The sequence below is a fragment of the Epinephelus moara genome, chromosome 24 (assembly GCF_006386435.1).
Source record: "Epinephelus moara isolate mb chromosome 24, YSFRI_EMoa_1.0, whole genome shotgun sequence".
Taxonomy (NCBI): domain Eukaryota; kingdom Metazoa; phylum Chordata; class Actinopteri; order Perciformes; family Serranidae; genus Epinephelus; species Epinephelus moara.
This window is the reverse complement of record NC_065529.1, coordinates 8,247,961-8,263,439: the sequence shown is the minus strand read 5'-3', so window position 1 is coordinate 8,263,439 and position 15,479 is coordinate 8,247,961. Positions and strand designations below refer to the sequence as shown.

The 15,479-nt window shown below is 40.5% G+C and overlaps 1 protein-coding gene across 1 annotated transcript in view; it reads right to left on the bottom strand.

The window, feature by feature from the left end:
- The window catches only part of ptprga (protein tyrosine phosphatase receptor type Ga), a 613,968-nt gene that overhangs the window by 46,016 nt on the left and 552,473 nt on the right, over window positions 1–15,479 (bottom strand). The window contains exon 14 of the mRNA XM_050039320.1: window positions 7,483–7,574. Within this exon, the coding sequence (XP_049895277.1) occupies window positions 7,483–7,574 (92 nt within the window). The remainder of the gene's footprint in view (window positions 1–7,482; window positions 7,575–15,479) is intronic.

Genomic DNA, 15,479 nt, shown 5'->3' with positions numbered 1-15,479 from the left:
AAAATCATGTGCATGCAACGGCAATGGAAAATCAATAAGGATCCTTTGTCATGGTGGACGCACTAATTTCCTGGTTAGCAATGAGCAGTGTTTTTGTGCCAACTTTGGGCCACACATGCCACGTCTTGCCTTAAAAACGCGAGGTCAGGCACTAGGTGCTACTTTTGTGCCTTTTTTGAGCCAGCTTTCAAGAGCGCAGCGGCAGGTTGTGTCTAAGGTTGTTGGGCAACCTTAACAAGCACCATAGCACAGCCCATACACCTGAAATCCTGAGTGATCTTCTTCCAAGTGCTGTTTATAAGTGTGTGGATATATCATCCCTGGGACAGATGTAAAGCTCTGGTAGCTCTGCACCAAAATGATCAACTTTTCCATATTTATCACAGACTGTTTTTTACGGAAGAAGGGAAAGATATCTGTCTGCCGTGATTGGTTATTCCTTGTAACATGACTGCATCGCCCTGGCATTGGAGTGCGCCTGCTGTGTGTCTACATTGAAAACAAGGAATTTGAGGGCGCAAAAAACACAGTATGTGTACTGCCCCTTAATGTACTTACGTCCTTAAGTAGTTACTTCACATTACATGACGTAGTTATGTCACTTAAGTTACTTACATTCCATACAGAACAACACTACCATGTTAGAATTTCATTGGACATCAGTGTGAATGAAGTGAATGTTTTAAAGGATGTCTATAAAAGTCATTTCCGGGGCGTCGGTAGCGTAGTGGATAGTGCCGGCGCCCCATGCACAGAGGCACTGCCTTGCTGCAGCAGCCGTGGGTTCGATTCCGGCTCGCGGCCCCTTGCTGCATGTCAGCAATGTTGAGTGAATGTTACAATGACGTGCTTAAAAAAAAAAGTGTTATTTAATGTTCACTGAATGTTTTGTCAACCACTGTTTTAAAGGTCAAGACTCAACTTTTTCTTTTCTCGTCATTAATTTGTTGTTCTGCAAATGATGCATTCATTCATTAATTCACTTCCTCTAACCGCTTATCCTGTTGGGGGTTGCAGGGGTGCCGGAGCCTATCCCAGCTGACGTTGGGCGAGAGGCGGGGTGCACCTTGGACAGGTCGCCAGACTGTCACAGGGCTGACACATAGAGACAGACAACCATTCACATTCACATTCACACCTATGGACAATTTAGAGTCACCAATTAACCTAGTCCCCAATCTGCATGTCTTTGGACTGTGGGAGGAAGCCTGAGTACCCAGAGAAAACCCACACTGACACAGGGGAGAACATGCAAACTCCACACAGAAGGGCTCCCTCACCCTAGGTTCAAGCCCCCCACCCTGGGTTAGAACCAGGAACTCTCTTGCTGTGAGGCGACAGTGCTAACAGTATAGATACATTTTAGAATTTAGACTGATGGATATTGTTGAATCAAAATGCCAGGGTTAAGGGCATATGCTAATATATGCACTCATGGTACTACAGTAAATGGTGTTTTGAGTAAATCCATTCCCTACATCCATCTCCACCAAGAATAATGCAAGATCAGCAGTGTTTCAGTTCCACTGCTTCACCACAGAGGAGCAAGCAATTAAAAACATACAAGAAAGCTTGCATGAGTAATTTTCTGTTGTTGTGATGTTGTGTTGCTTGTGGGAGCTTTTAGCAGGACGGTATAAGACTGGAGTGCATGTTTCATCAGCTGGCAAACACTTGCATACAAACGGTTGCAAAGTGGTAGTCTTTCTTCAGACACTGACAGCATAAAAAGCTGAACTCGACCCAGATGATTGGAGGCCGTTCAGTGAAAAGGATGTAAAAACATTACACAACAACTAAAACTCTCTCACAGCACCCCTCAGTTTAGTCTTCATCAAATATTAACAAGAGCATACACTCACTCGCTCTCACTTTGTGTCTTGCGAGACGCTCATTTAGGTATGCAAATATGTCAAAATGATTTGTGTGTCAGTAAACACAGCAGGCTGCTGAGTGTAAGCGGTCTGGAAAAGCCAATTAGCTACATGGAGAAGTGATGCAATCTCATTGTATTGCTTTGACATATTTTACATAGCAGAGTACAATCACTTACACCAAAGAATGTATTGAAATATTTGTTATTTCGCTCCAGAATACATAAAGTATTCATTAGTAAAGCAGCAGAAAACAACCTGGTTTCCTCAAAAACTAGAATTACTGCCTTGCGGTTGTATCCCCCAGCCAATCAGTCAAGTTACAGTCTCCATCCATGTTTGTCAGGATTCATATGAAGCCATGGCAGTAAACAATGCTTCAAATATGGATGCTGTTGCGAAGAAACTACAACTTTTAAAACATGGATGCTCCACACACATCTTTGAACCAGCAGCACAGACGAGCTACACAATCCTCACAGTTTCAAAGTGGACACCCAAGATTCGTGTCACCAATTCAGTATTCGACTTGAGATATGGTGTTTGATAATGGCCAGAAAGAACTTTATGATGTCACAGTGAAGCTGACCTTTGCGATATAAAATTCTATCACTTCATCATTTTATTTTATTAGACATTTGTGTATTATTTTGGCATAATTAGCGAATTAATTCTTGAGTAATGTCAAAAACATGTGTTTTATGAGGTCACGCTGACCTCTGACCACCAAAATCTAATCAGTTTATCCTTGAGTCCTGGGGGATGTGTGTGCCAAATCTGACGAAATTCTCTGAAGTTCATGAGAATCAGACGGATGCAAGCTCACAGTGATCTTGACTTTTGATAAGTAAATCTAATCAGCTTATCCTTGAGTCCAAGTGAATGTTTGTGTCAAATTTTAAGAAATTCCGTCAAGGTGTTCCTGAGATATCACGTTCATGAAAATGGGACGAACGGAAGCACAACCCAAAAACTTTGGGTTGTGACTCTGGTCGTGGCTGTCACTGGTGCGGAGGCATAATAATCATCAGCAAACCAAATACCTACAATAAAGTGCACCACATGACTTCTTTATGTATCATTTTGAGTACAAAACTTGCAAGAATAATTAGGGCTGCCACTAATAGTTATTTCCATTATCACTTAATTCACGTTTCAAGTTTATTTGTCATATACACAATTATACAAGTACAATGTGCAGGGAAATGCATATGTGTTCCAGGCTGATCACAAGTTAAAAACAAAAAATAATAACTTAATAACAATAAACCCAACCATAAAGTTTTATAGTGTAATTGTGACCGTTTGATAACGTAAGGATGTGTTTAATACTATGACTGTTAGGACAGTAATACATGTCATTTTGGAGATGATCATATATGTCATTTTGGAGGTCAGTAAAATTTGACCTATTCTGTTGTTTAGGTGTGAGAGTGTTGATTTTGGAGAATATTAGCCAAGACACTTCCTCTTTATCAGGACATTCTGTTTTTGTTCTTCCATTGTGTTTCTGGCAGATCACCGATCTGCAGGAAAACACCTACAAGCTCCGACGTAATAGAAAAAAGCTGTTAGAAAAACTAAGCTGAGTGAGAAAGGAGGGAAAAGTAATTCATAGTTTGTTTTCAGTCACATTTTCTAATAATTATGGTGAGTGCATTAAAACATAAGTGTAGCACTCCATTAATTTAGCATTGTACTCCTGTAACGCTTTTCTAGACTCACCAATTGATGACGCAGAACCATGTCTGTTTGTTCTATGCATTCTTTTATCTTGTCAAAAATGGATCTATCCTACATTACCCATGATGCGGCTCTAACGGCTGACCCTTCATACAGTACTGATTAGCAGTGCTCGGGAATAATGTCTACGTGTAATTAAACTAGGAGTTTAACTACATTTTGTAGTTATCGTTGACATTTTGTCGTTATTCTGTAACCATGCCAGGCAGTGGCAAGCGGAAACACAGCCAGACAACGTTGTAAGTTAAGGGGGCAAAAGTCAGAGTAGGGCGGGTGGGAAGGGTGATGTATGGGTCCAACAACCACTGACTTTCACCCGGGAGGCTGGTGTTCGCTTCCCGAAAGATTGCAAAGCCAAACCCTGTTTTTTATCCTGAACCCAGCCACGTGCTTTCATTGCTTAAACCCAATCAAGTGCGTGTGCTAAACGTAACCACGCGCATTTGATGTTGAAGGAAAAAACATCAAATTACATTGTTGTACTGACATAGTGTGTTCATTACGACTGTATACAAACTGTACATTTCCTGTAGGAGTATTTTTGAAAAGACACAATGCATGGCACAGGCAGAAGTTGACATGGCGTCCCAGAACTTCAACAACCAATGCACCCAGGGTGCACATCAGATGTCTTCATGAAAAGTCCATTACCAAATGTTAATATGTGACGAGGTCGGAGTGAGAATGTCTTAGCGCAAAGATGAGCTGTCAGCCACACAGTTCTGGTATAAGCTCACTTCTTTCTAACACCACACCCTCAGATTTTTTTTCATTGCCAAACTTGTCTCCAGCCCAAAACAACTATGACTCAAATGACATCACTTGAGGACATTTATCAGACTTCACACAGCTCCCTCTGTAGACTCTAAAGGCTTCATCCTATAACATTTTTGATATATTTATGACTTAGAATTGCTCAAACACACTTTTGATGCTTTACAATTGGTGGAATTTCCCCTTAATAACATGACTATGTCATCACTACTTCATTATCATCAAACTCATGGTTGTTTTAAACTAACTGTAATAAGTGTGACTTTTTATTGGTATGCATACCAAATAAGCAGTGTTTGATGATCAGATATTGAACTACCCATCCTAATGTAACACATCTGTAATGTTTGTCTGTGTGCGTGTGTGTGTGTTTTGACAGGAAGGTTCTGCAGTATAAGTGGCTGCTGCCTGCAGGTTTTAAATCCAGCAGAAGGTCTTAAAGAGGATTATGGGATGTGCGAGGCTCTAGGTCTGAGCTTATTGAGACAATTAACACAACTAACATATGGTCACACACCACCCTGTCTGCACCAGTGGACTCTGATGTCCAAACAGTGTTTTCTGATATTTAGCCTCTGAAAGTCTGTAAAGCTACATGACACCTCCAGTGGTTATAAAAAAAACAAACAAACATATCATCACCACAGTGATGTGAAATCAATGGTACACAGAGAGCCTGTGTTCCTGCTGCTGGGGGATGGGGCATAAGCTCAATGGTAGACCCTCTTTTTGTCTGTGCTGGACTCTGCCATGCTGGGCACACTGGCCCTGGTGTGAATGGAGGCCTCTGGACTCAGCCAAGGCTCATTGTAAAGAGGCCCCACAAGCTGTTAATCGATTTGACGGGTTTGGATCCAAATCCTGGACCTGAGGACTGGAGCTGGAGCAGCCAGAGAGCAGTTTTCAAGCCCTGTAGAGGTTTTATGTGTGTGTGTGTGTGTGTGTGTGTGTGTGTGTGTGTGTGTACGAGAGAGAGAGGCTATGACCAATTACAGTGAACACCCACACACACACACACACACACTTTACTGACACAACACAGGTTGTAATGTGGCTACAGATCATATTTTTTGACTGAAGTCACCAGTAGTTTAAAGTCTGAGCTGTGTAATCCAATAATCTCATTGCTAACACTCGGTTTTTCAGGGTGTCTTCCAGAAGTGTGGACTTGAGTCACATGACTTGGACTTGAATCACACTCCAGTCACGAATCTGATGACTTAAGACTCGACTTGACAAAATTAAACAAGACATCTAACTCCAAGGGACGTTACCAGCAATGACTCGTGACTTCACTTGGACTTGAGCCTTTGACTTGAGAATACTCGATACCTTCCTGCTAAGATTAAAATATATGTTATTTAAAACTGTGCCATGAATTACTTCATGTCACTTTATTTACTGAATCAACTAATGTTAACACTATGTATTTCCACAAGGCGGCATCAGCTTGTTTAACTTTATTTACACAAACCAGTCACTCATCTCAGGGAAAAGGTTTGAGCAATGGTCCTGTGCTTAATGTGGCGTTAAAAGTTAATGGTTTGTTAGTCAAGGGTCATCAAGCTTTACTGACAAAAGGCCAATAGGACAAGTTTTACTGCTGAGCATATGGTCAGCAAACAGAGATGAACACCACCTGCAACACTGATGGTGACTACAGGGCGTCTGAGACCGTTTAAAAGAACCAGGCTGAGGGAAAAGTTTCCTCAGCTGAGCAGATGTCCAACAGGAGTTATCATAGGAAGAAAGAGTGGACATAGCGTGGATCATTTTAGCCAAAAACAGGTGCTCCAGTCAGCTGATAATGCTTACAAAAGACAATGCTCTGCGTACTTTATGCATCCGTGTGTTTTGTTTTAGAGTTCCAAAGCAAGGTGTGTAAAGCAATGTGATTAGGGTCAAATACATTGTATTCAATTAATGCCGGTCTCACACAAAAATGACTTTTCAAGCGATTTCACTGTCACAGACATATTCCTCATGTTGGAATAAAATCATGAGAGTTATATTTCAGTTGCAGCGCGCTTCCATGGTCTTGATTGTTTGGTGTTAAGTGGTCATCAACTCAAGTCTGAAACTAAAATCTTATCTTAAGTTTTCAGTCTTGGCTTATTCAAATACTGAAGTTCAGTGACGTGAACATTGTTAACAACCAGTAGCTGCGCCTTCTCCAGCACCAAACAGGAAGCGGCACCAGCTAGATAGTAAACATGGAGGGGGCTCTGGGGAGGCGCCAGAATGTGAACAAGTATTGGTTCTGTTCTGTGAACAAATATTGGTTCTGTTTTGTGAAAAAGGGAGTGAAACTGGTGGAGTTGTGGCGTGAACAAGAGTCAGTTCAGTGTGTATGTGATCCAACAACCTGCACTTATTTTAGTGAGATTTTTTTTAAATTTTGGAAACAGATCACCTCTCATTCCCATGGTTTCCTCCCTCTAAAATAGTGCAGCTAATCAACGGGGGCTAGTAGCAAGATCCAAAATGTAAAGTTTGTACACATATACAGTTTATCTTTATGGAACATACTGATGTCCAACTGTCCAATACTGTGGACATATTACACCTTTTATCTTGTGTGTCTAGAGTTACATGTTTTTGCAGACACACAATGACTTGTTAATTTGTCAAATTACTTAAAGGGAGTTTTTATCAACATTTTCCACCAGAGGCAGCATGGGAAATAATCTCAAAAGGAATCTAGTTGTAGTCTTGCAAATAGCGACTCTGTAAGATCCCCAGTCTTTACTAAATCTAGTAGTGTATGACTTAAGATGCATGTTGTCTTTAGATGTGAGAGAGGGTCAGAATTTAGTCTTTTAAAAGTCTTTCCAAAGTCTTCTAGTGTATGGAAGCATTACTCTGAGCTTGCACACATGCAGACTGCATTATATTCAACACATCAAAAGTGAAATAGACCTACTCATATAATGCCAAACAAAATATCTTATATCTACTTATAACAGCAGACAAACAATACCAACAAACAAATCGTCTGAAATCTTTTGTTATGGCAAGGTATACCAGCACATGAGGCCAGCAGTTTTGCATGTGGGTTATAAGTGTGAGCAGTGGTGTGGTTGGTTGTTACCTGGAATGGGTATGACTGGGATCGTCTCATTGGGTACCACCCTAGGTGAATTGCTGTCTTCCACGTAGAAGTGGGCTGTCTGGAAACAGCGCCTGATGGGAAGGGAGAGAGAGGTTATAGTTTAACCATGCTTTTTTTCCCCCAGAAGGCGGGAGTTTAACAAAGTCCTGACTCATTCATGCTCTCGCTTTGCTCATGCAGTGCTTTCGCTTATGAGACTCTGTCTCCTTGCAACAGTCAACTTGGTAAACTAGTTTTTTTGACCATGTCAGCCATATTTCCCGAACCTTAAAGGAAATGGCCACTTTAGAATGAAAATACAGACAGTACTTACTCACCCTCTTTCCGACAAGAAGTCCAGTGTAGTTTTTTAATCCACAAAACTTGTTCGGGGTATCGGAGGATAACAGCTCACCGGTGTAACAGCTACACTTGAAGTGCATGGAACCCACATTTTGAAATGTAATAAAACTCTGCTAATGCATTTAAGAAACTTCAGAATGGCTTGTCCGTTGTAATCCAAGTGCCCTGAAGCCGCAGCATGCAAAATTGACTTGAAAAGACATAATTTTTATAGCATCATTTCTCACCGTGGTCAGTTAGACTAGCTGATGGCTAGTGGTGGTGCTAGTTTTCGAGTCTCGCGCAAGTTGCCTTGTAAACACAGCACGCCTACAGGGCAGGCTAACTGACCACGGTGAGAAATGATGCTATAAAATTGGAGTAAATTACGTCTTTTCAAGTCAATTTTGCATGCTGCGGCTTCAGGGCACTTGGATTACGAGTTTTATTACATTTTCAAAATGTGGGTTCCATGCACTTATGTTATTCCGGCTAGCTGTTATCCTCCGATACCCCGAACGAGTTTTGTGGATTAAAAAACTACACTGGACTTCATGTCGGCATGAGGGTCAGTAAGTACTGTCTGTATTTTCATTCTAAACTGGCCATTTCCTTTAAGCAAGGTTGTCTTTGCTAAAATTGACCGAATGTTAACCAGAGAAATGGCAGACCAGAAAATTATCTTATTTAATCATTTTTGTAACTGCTTTTGAAGGACTGATGATAGTGATTGCTAATTAGAAAACACTAATCTTGGTCATTTTGGAAAGCAACGCTATTAGAACTATTTTGTTGTTCAGGCTGGAGTACTTTTTGCACTAAACAAAACTTTTTTTTAAATGTTATTTTAGGGAGCAGGAGCAGGTTCAGTCCTCTCTCGTAGGCCAGATCTGTGTAGTGAAATCTTGAGAGGGACCTCAGCTACACACTACAATGATATTTTATCCACTCCGTGTACAGTTAATCTCTGAGCGAGAGAGGTGTGTTTGTATGTGGAAAAAGAGAAAGAGAGAATACAGATTTCATCATCGCAGTCAGTAGTCCTCCTCCCTTCAAAGTACATAAAAATGGCACAAATGGACTTTGAACGTCACACAAATGGTGCGTAAACACACACACATACACACACTTATGTGTCCACACACACACACATACACACACACACACACACACACACACACACACTAGAGTCTTTTAAGGTTGTCAGAGCTGCCACTTTGCCACTTTTCTCATGAACAACGCCACAGCGTCCTACTGGTTTTATACCAAAATGACTTGTCTAATTTCAAAGCATTATGTACTGTAGCTGACACAAACACAAACACACTCACACACAGACACAGAACGTGCCTCGCTGAAAGTGTGTTTGAAGTCACATAGATGTAGAAGCTGTCGCACAGAGAAGCTTTTAGGAGCAGATACATCAGAAGGACTCTGAGCGTGTTTTTAGTCTGTGACAGTGACTTTGACAATTCACAAATGTGATGTTTTGACAATCAGACTGCTTTGAAATGGAGATCTGCATCAGGCATTTAGACACAAGTTGGAGTTTAAATACAGAGGTATCACATGTCTTCTCTCTCAGAAAACACTCAAAGATGTAAAAAACCAATCCACAGACAGAGAGCATGAAAAAGAAGTAGACGAACTATGTTTACATCCAGCTGTCAGGCTGCTTTGAGAAAACTTAAAAAGGCTCTATGTGAAATTCAGAAAGTATGAGTTATTTGGACAAGGTTCTTAATATGGAGGTGGCTAGCAGCTAACGGTACTAACAGTGCTTAACAGTGCTGAAAGAGCTAATGGTGTTAATCAGACAGGAAGTGGAGGATGGGTGCTATGCTTTTGCAACAATGCTATTAAGAAAAGCTGTACAATCTTGTGGTCATGTAAATAATGACTGCTGCCTGCTGAGAACACAGGCGGAAGTAGCATGGTGTTGTTATAGTGCTACAGGAGAAGGGGTTTGATGTTTAGGTGCACAAAGTAATCTAATAGCCCATGGGTTCTGAAATTGCTAATCAGACTGCAAACAATGACCAGTGCATGGAGGTTAGGTTAGGTTATTGTAGTTGGGTTTAGGAAAAGAAACATGGTTCGGTGTCTTTAGGTTTAGGCAAGTTAAGTTTTTTGGTTAGGTTTAGGAAAAGAAACACGGTGAGGATGTACTTTAAAATCCCGAAACACCCCAACCTGCTCAGGACTGCTTCCTTGTTAACTGCCATCAGTGCATTACTCACTTTATCGCAGCCTTTCAAAATACCTGGGATGTGTACACATTGCTTTGTGTAGGAAAACATACAAAAAAATGCTGAGAACAGACTGAAATATGTCACTTGAGCAAAGTTAGTACGTGACAGACAAACATTGGCTACATAATGTTATGTCAAAACAGCACTCACTTTTGGTTTCACATGGGACACAAACAGCTATCTCCTGGTTGAAAGGTTGGGGCATGACAAAGCTTCTGAAGACCTTGGAATGAGAACAGGCTAGCTCGCTACATCCGAATCCCTGACACATTGGTCCCCAGAGGCTAAATCTCCATCAGACTGATAGCAGATGGGCTCCAAGGTTGTGCACAAAGTGTCTGACTTTGACATGAGACTGCTATTGCCGTCCTGTCTACTACCAACAGTCATTGTTGGTTTCTTTCAACCATGACTACAGTCTTCCCTTAACCTTAACCAAGTAGTTTTAGTGCCTAATATTAAACAAACCTTAACCATACAGGTGGAGGATCAGAACATGTTCACGTGAATTGATTTTGACAACAATCACGTGGCTTGGTTTAGAAAGCACTACTACATGACCTTTATTGCTATTCAGGTATGGGCATGTTGCACTGCCCCTACCCCTAACCCAAAACCAAATGTGTTGTCATTTGGATGCAAAGATTTGTTGGATGAGGATTGATGGTAACCGGATTTTCAAATAAATACAACACTGTAAATCTCTCCACCAAAAAGATACACAGACCCCCCCCCCCCCAAAAAAAAAACACAGTATCAAAAAAGCTGCTGAGGCGAAAACGTCACTAATTTCATTTAAGTAGTGAAACAGCACTGATTTCACTCTGAAACAGAAATACACTAACGTTAAGTTATGTCATCCTGTGCCTTCTTGACACCAAACTAATTTGTATTTTTGTATGCACACTTGAAATAAAAACACACCTACTACACTTACCCCTACCAATTCCTATACACTTCATTCCTGATACAATGTGTTAAAATGAAGGACAGCCACATGCCTCGTTTTAGAGTCAACAGTTCAACTAAACTTACTGACAGTGTGTGCTATCATCTGTCCTTTATGGTGCCCTTATCTGCTACTACAACTTCCACTGTCAACAACAGTTAATCAACACCCACTGGCTCTATTTGTGTGTGTGTGTGTGTGTGTGTGTGTGTGTGTGTGTGTGTGTGCGTGCGCGCGTGTGTGTGTCCAGACCCTCCCTACCTGTATTTGATACAGAGCAGAGAGCAGAACGTGTTCATCCTGGTGAACAAGCAGAGGTGGGAGGCTGCCGCATGCTGTAGCTGACATGTACTGAGAGCAAGTGTAGAGGGACGGAGAGACAGAAGGAGGGAAGGCAGAGGGAGGGAGGACGGGCTTTCCTAACAAGGCATGAAGGGGGTTGTTCCCTCTCTGTGACACACACACACACACACACACACACACACACACACACACACACACACACACACAAACCGCAGGTCAATCCCAAGCCACTTCCTGGTGTGAGACAGCTGGTGTCGTGATGCGTTCAAGTCACACGGGACATAGTTGACAGAATTATGTTGTGGTTCAAAGAAATTATCTACAAACTGAGCGGAGGTCACAGTAAAGAAAGTAAGATAAATCACCACTGTGAGCAAGAACTAAAAGCCAACCTTTGATACTTGGTAGTTATCTGTCCTCAAAAAGAAGTTCCTGTTCCCAGCTCCATGTTAAAGTACTGCAGTCAGTGTGCTGGTTATTAGGTATGAAGGGTTTCATCTGGTTCTGAGCAGAAAACAGATGTTAAGAAATTACTCTGTATCTATAAATGCGTTAAAAGATAAAGTCAGAATATTTTCTTAAGGCATGACTTTAGGAGATTTTGGGTTAAATAGAAGTCTTTCACATGTGTAAAAAAAATCACAAGTGACATTTATGTAAAGTAAAAATGTGAATACTACCAAATTTTAAAAAATAAAATATCATCCCACTGTCCTGCATCCCTAGATATGACTTGAGCACTGCATAATGTTCCCAGATGTTCTTTATCAGGTAAGGTCCAATACAGGGTTTACAGTAAATATTGCAATATAAAGTAAGGTAAACTTTTTTGTTGTTAGGAAGCTCATGTTTACCTCTTTCCCATACGACCTGAATGCAGCAGAGCAACAGTTTGGATAAAGAGGGCGCAGCAACTGCTATTGGAGGGCCAATGGGACGGCAGCAGGGGTGGAGTCTATGCGGAACACGGGGTTGTGACCTGAGCTTTGCTCCACAATAGGATTAAATACCCCACACTCCCCCCAGCACCTGGCCTCTGGGCGTGTGTATGTGTGTGTGTGTGTGTGTGTGTGTGTGTGTGTGTGTGTGTGTGTGTGTGTGTGTGTGTGTGTGTGTGTGTGTGTGTGTGTGTGTGTGAGAGGGTTACATACAATTTCTCCACACTTGTGGACCAGCCAGTGCATACCAGTCTTTTCAATAAGAACTCGGAAAGCAAGACTGGACTTTGGTCCAGAGATTCAGATCCAGATCAACTTTATTATCCTGCACAGGGGAATTTGTTTGGTCCATTGCTCAGACATAGAAACACCATAAAATCCACAAAGGCAACAACAGAACAGCATCCACAATATGACAACAACACTGAATAAAACAAATCTGTTGACATGGAGACAGATAAATAGAATAAAAAGAACGTCACTCCAAAACCAGTAAAATCCAACTTGATATAAAAGTGAAAAAGTGCAAGTGACCAGGTAAGAGACCTTTTGATAACGCTGTATGTTATACAGGCTGGAGAAATAAGAGAGTTCTTGTATGTACTATACTTGTACTTGTCTTTTTCCCTGGGTCAGGTTGCTGGTGCGATTGTATTTGAAGTGAAGGGGATGGGTACTGTCATGTTAATTTTTTCTAATTTTTCGACAGAGTTTGATATACAGGCTGGTGTCTGTTTCTTGGTCAATGCATACGATTTCCCCCGCTATCCCGATTTGTCATTGCAGCCTCGCTTGGTCCTGTTTGTGCATGTTACCAAGCACACAGATGGGACCAAAAGACAAAACACCCTGAAGTACCAATGTAGGAAGCATATCGACTCAAGAGAATAATGGATGTAGTCACCGTGATGTCACCCATTGGTTTGTAGATTCCCATTTTGAAGATTAGTTTAGCATTTTGGCCAACGCTATCTTCCATTTTTGGAGGCAGAAGTGACTATATTTGGATGAGAGGGTTGAGCTTACCCTAACATTAGCTGCTAGCTTGGTTAGCAAGGTGCATTTACAGCTATTGTTAACCATAATATTGATGCTAATGCTAATTTTTGCTACCGAAAAGTTAATCTTTTAGTAAAACCAAGTGTTACTTTTTGAGGTGACCAAAATGTTATAATTAACTTTCATGAAATGAAAGCACAATGAAATAGTAACAGCTTCAGCTACACTTATACATTGTGAATTTGGGGTGGTGCCATTATCATATTTTCTAACCAACATTGTCGCCATAGTAGCGACTTGTCACTCAAAGTGGCCACACCCTTAAGTATGCATAGGTTTAGCCTAGTAAGTGTGAGTAGGTAATTAGCTTTAGAGATGAAAAAGTTTTTATGAGGATTGACCTGCTTATGGAGCCCACCTCTAGTGGCCATTAGAGGAACTGCAGTTTTTGGCATTTCTGCATCACGTGACCAATGTGCTTTTGTAAGGAGGCGAGTTGGGGTGGTGGATGGATCACAAAAAAACAGACTTTTGCCTCGAACTTTCCTCTGGAGTCACGTGTTCAGATCCGTGTGAACTTTGAGATAATTTAAGGTACATCCTCACCATGTTTCTTTTCCTAAACCTAACCACAGTAACTTTTATTGCTTAGACCTAACCCTGTAACTTTATGTTAATTATATAACTGTACTTTAATTATGTAACGTCATTCATAGGACATCAATTTGTAGGATATCATACTAATTATTGTGCATGCCTTTTTTGTAGAATATCATATGAACCATTCTATGAGAATATGTTGGGGTTTTTTAAACCCCAGAGATTGAATAAAACATTTGTAAAACTTATTTGTAAAATCCAACAGTTTATATCAAAATGGTTAAGCATTTCATGATTTTGAAGTGGCAGTGGTCCCAAAGGTTAAATTTATTGTCTAGTTCAATTTTGAGATATTTGTATGTTGTGAGCACTTCCATCATTGGTTTTGTCTGTTGATTTCTTTAGCAGGGAGAGTGGTTTTGGTTTTCTTTTTTAAAAATGAAATACCATCTCTTTTGTTTCCTTTGTTTAAATAGAGGACCACTGTGCAAAAGCTGCCACCCCTTCCTCAAAAGCACCAAGAGAAGAAAAACAAATCACAACACCCCTACTGACAGCCCAAACTATTTTACTAGAAAACTATTCTACTAAATTGGAATAAACAAGAAAAAAACCTCACCATAACACAGTTGTTAAATATTTTAACAGAAAAGGTAACACTGGAACTATACTCAGCCCAAAACAATTTAAACACTTGAATGAAAGGTATTCAAAACATCCTAAATCTGAGTTGCCCTAATGTCACAACAAACTCAAACAAACAGCACCCATGTACAATAATATAAAACACAAACACATATAGACCATACACATGCACACACTATTGCAATACATACACACTCTGTAGAGGCAGGAATACAGGTGGAGACACACAAATGCATTCATTTAATTTTTAAATGTATTTACTCATTTATCATTTTTATTGTTGTTATAATTCTAATAATAACGACAATCATCATCATCGTCATTATTTTTACCATCCTTTTGTTTGCTTCTGTTATTACTGCTGCCACAAATATAATTAATTTCTCAAATACTTTTATGAACAAACTGACTCCACACTGCTGCTTCCCAACAGTCATTCACCACACCACTTCATCTCATCTATTTCAGTATTCTATAAACCATTATTCATCCCGACCTTCCTATCTGTATGTCATCCCTGTGTCTTTGTTGTTGCAATTAAAACTAAAATAAAAAAGCACCAACAGAAGCCTGATCAGGTGCAGGAGGCCCAGTATCACAGCATCATCCACATACATGTACTTGTAAAATGCACACGATGGGTTATAATATGTCAGTCAGTGTTGGGTTACTTTAAAAGGGTTACTTTAAAAGTAATCAAAGTGCGTTACTGCGTTACTTTTACTTTAAAAGTAATCAAAGTGCGTTACTGCGTTACTTTTTAAAAAAGTAACCAGTTACTTTACTGCGTCACTCCCTGAGTAAAGTAACTCAATTACTTTAAAAGTACTTCCAACGTTACTCCCTGAGAAAAGTAACTCAAGCACTTTTAAAGTACTTTTGAGTATTCTACATTTCCTATTGGGCAATGGACCACAGGGCACTGAGCCTACATGTTTTTGTCTCCAAAATTAAAGTTATGGACCACTT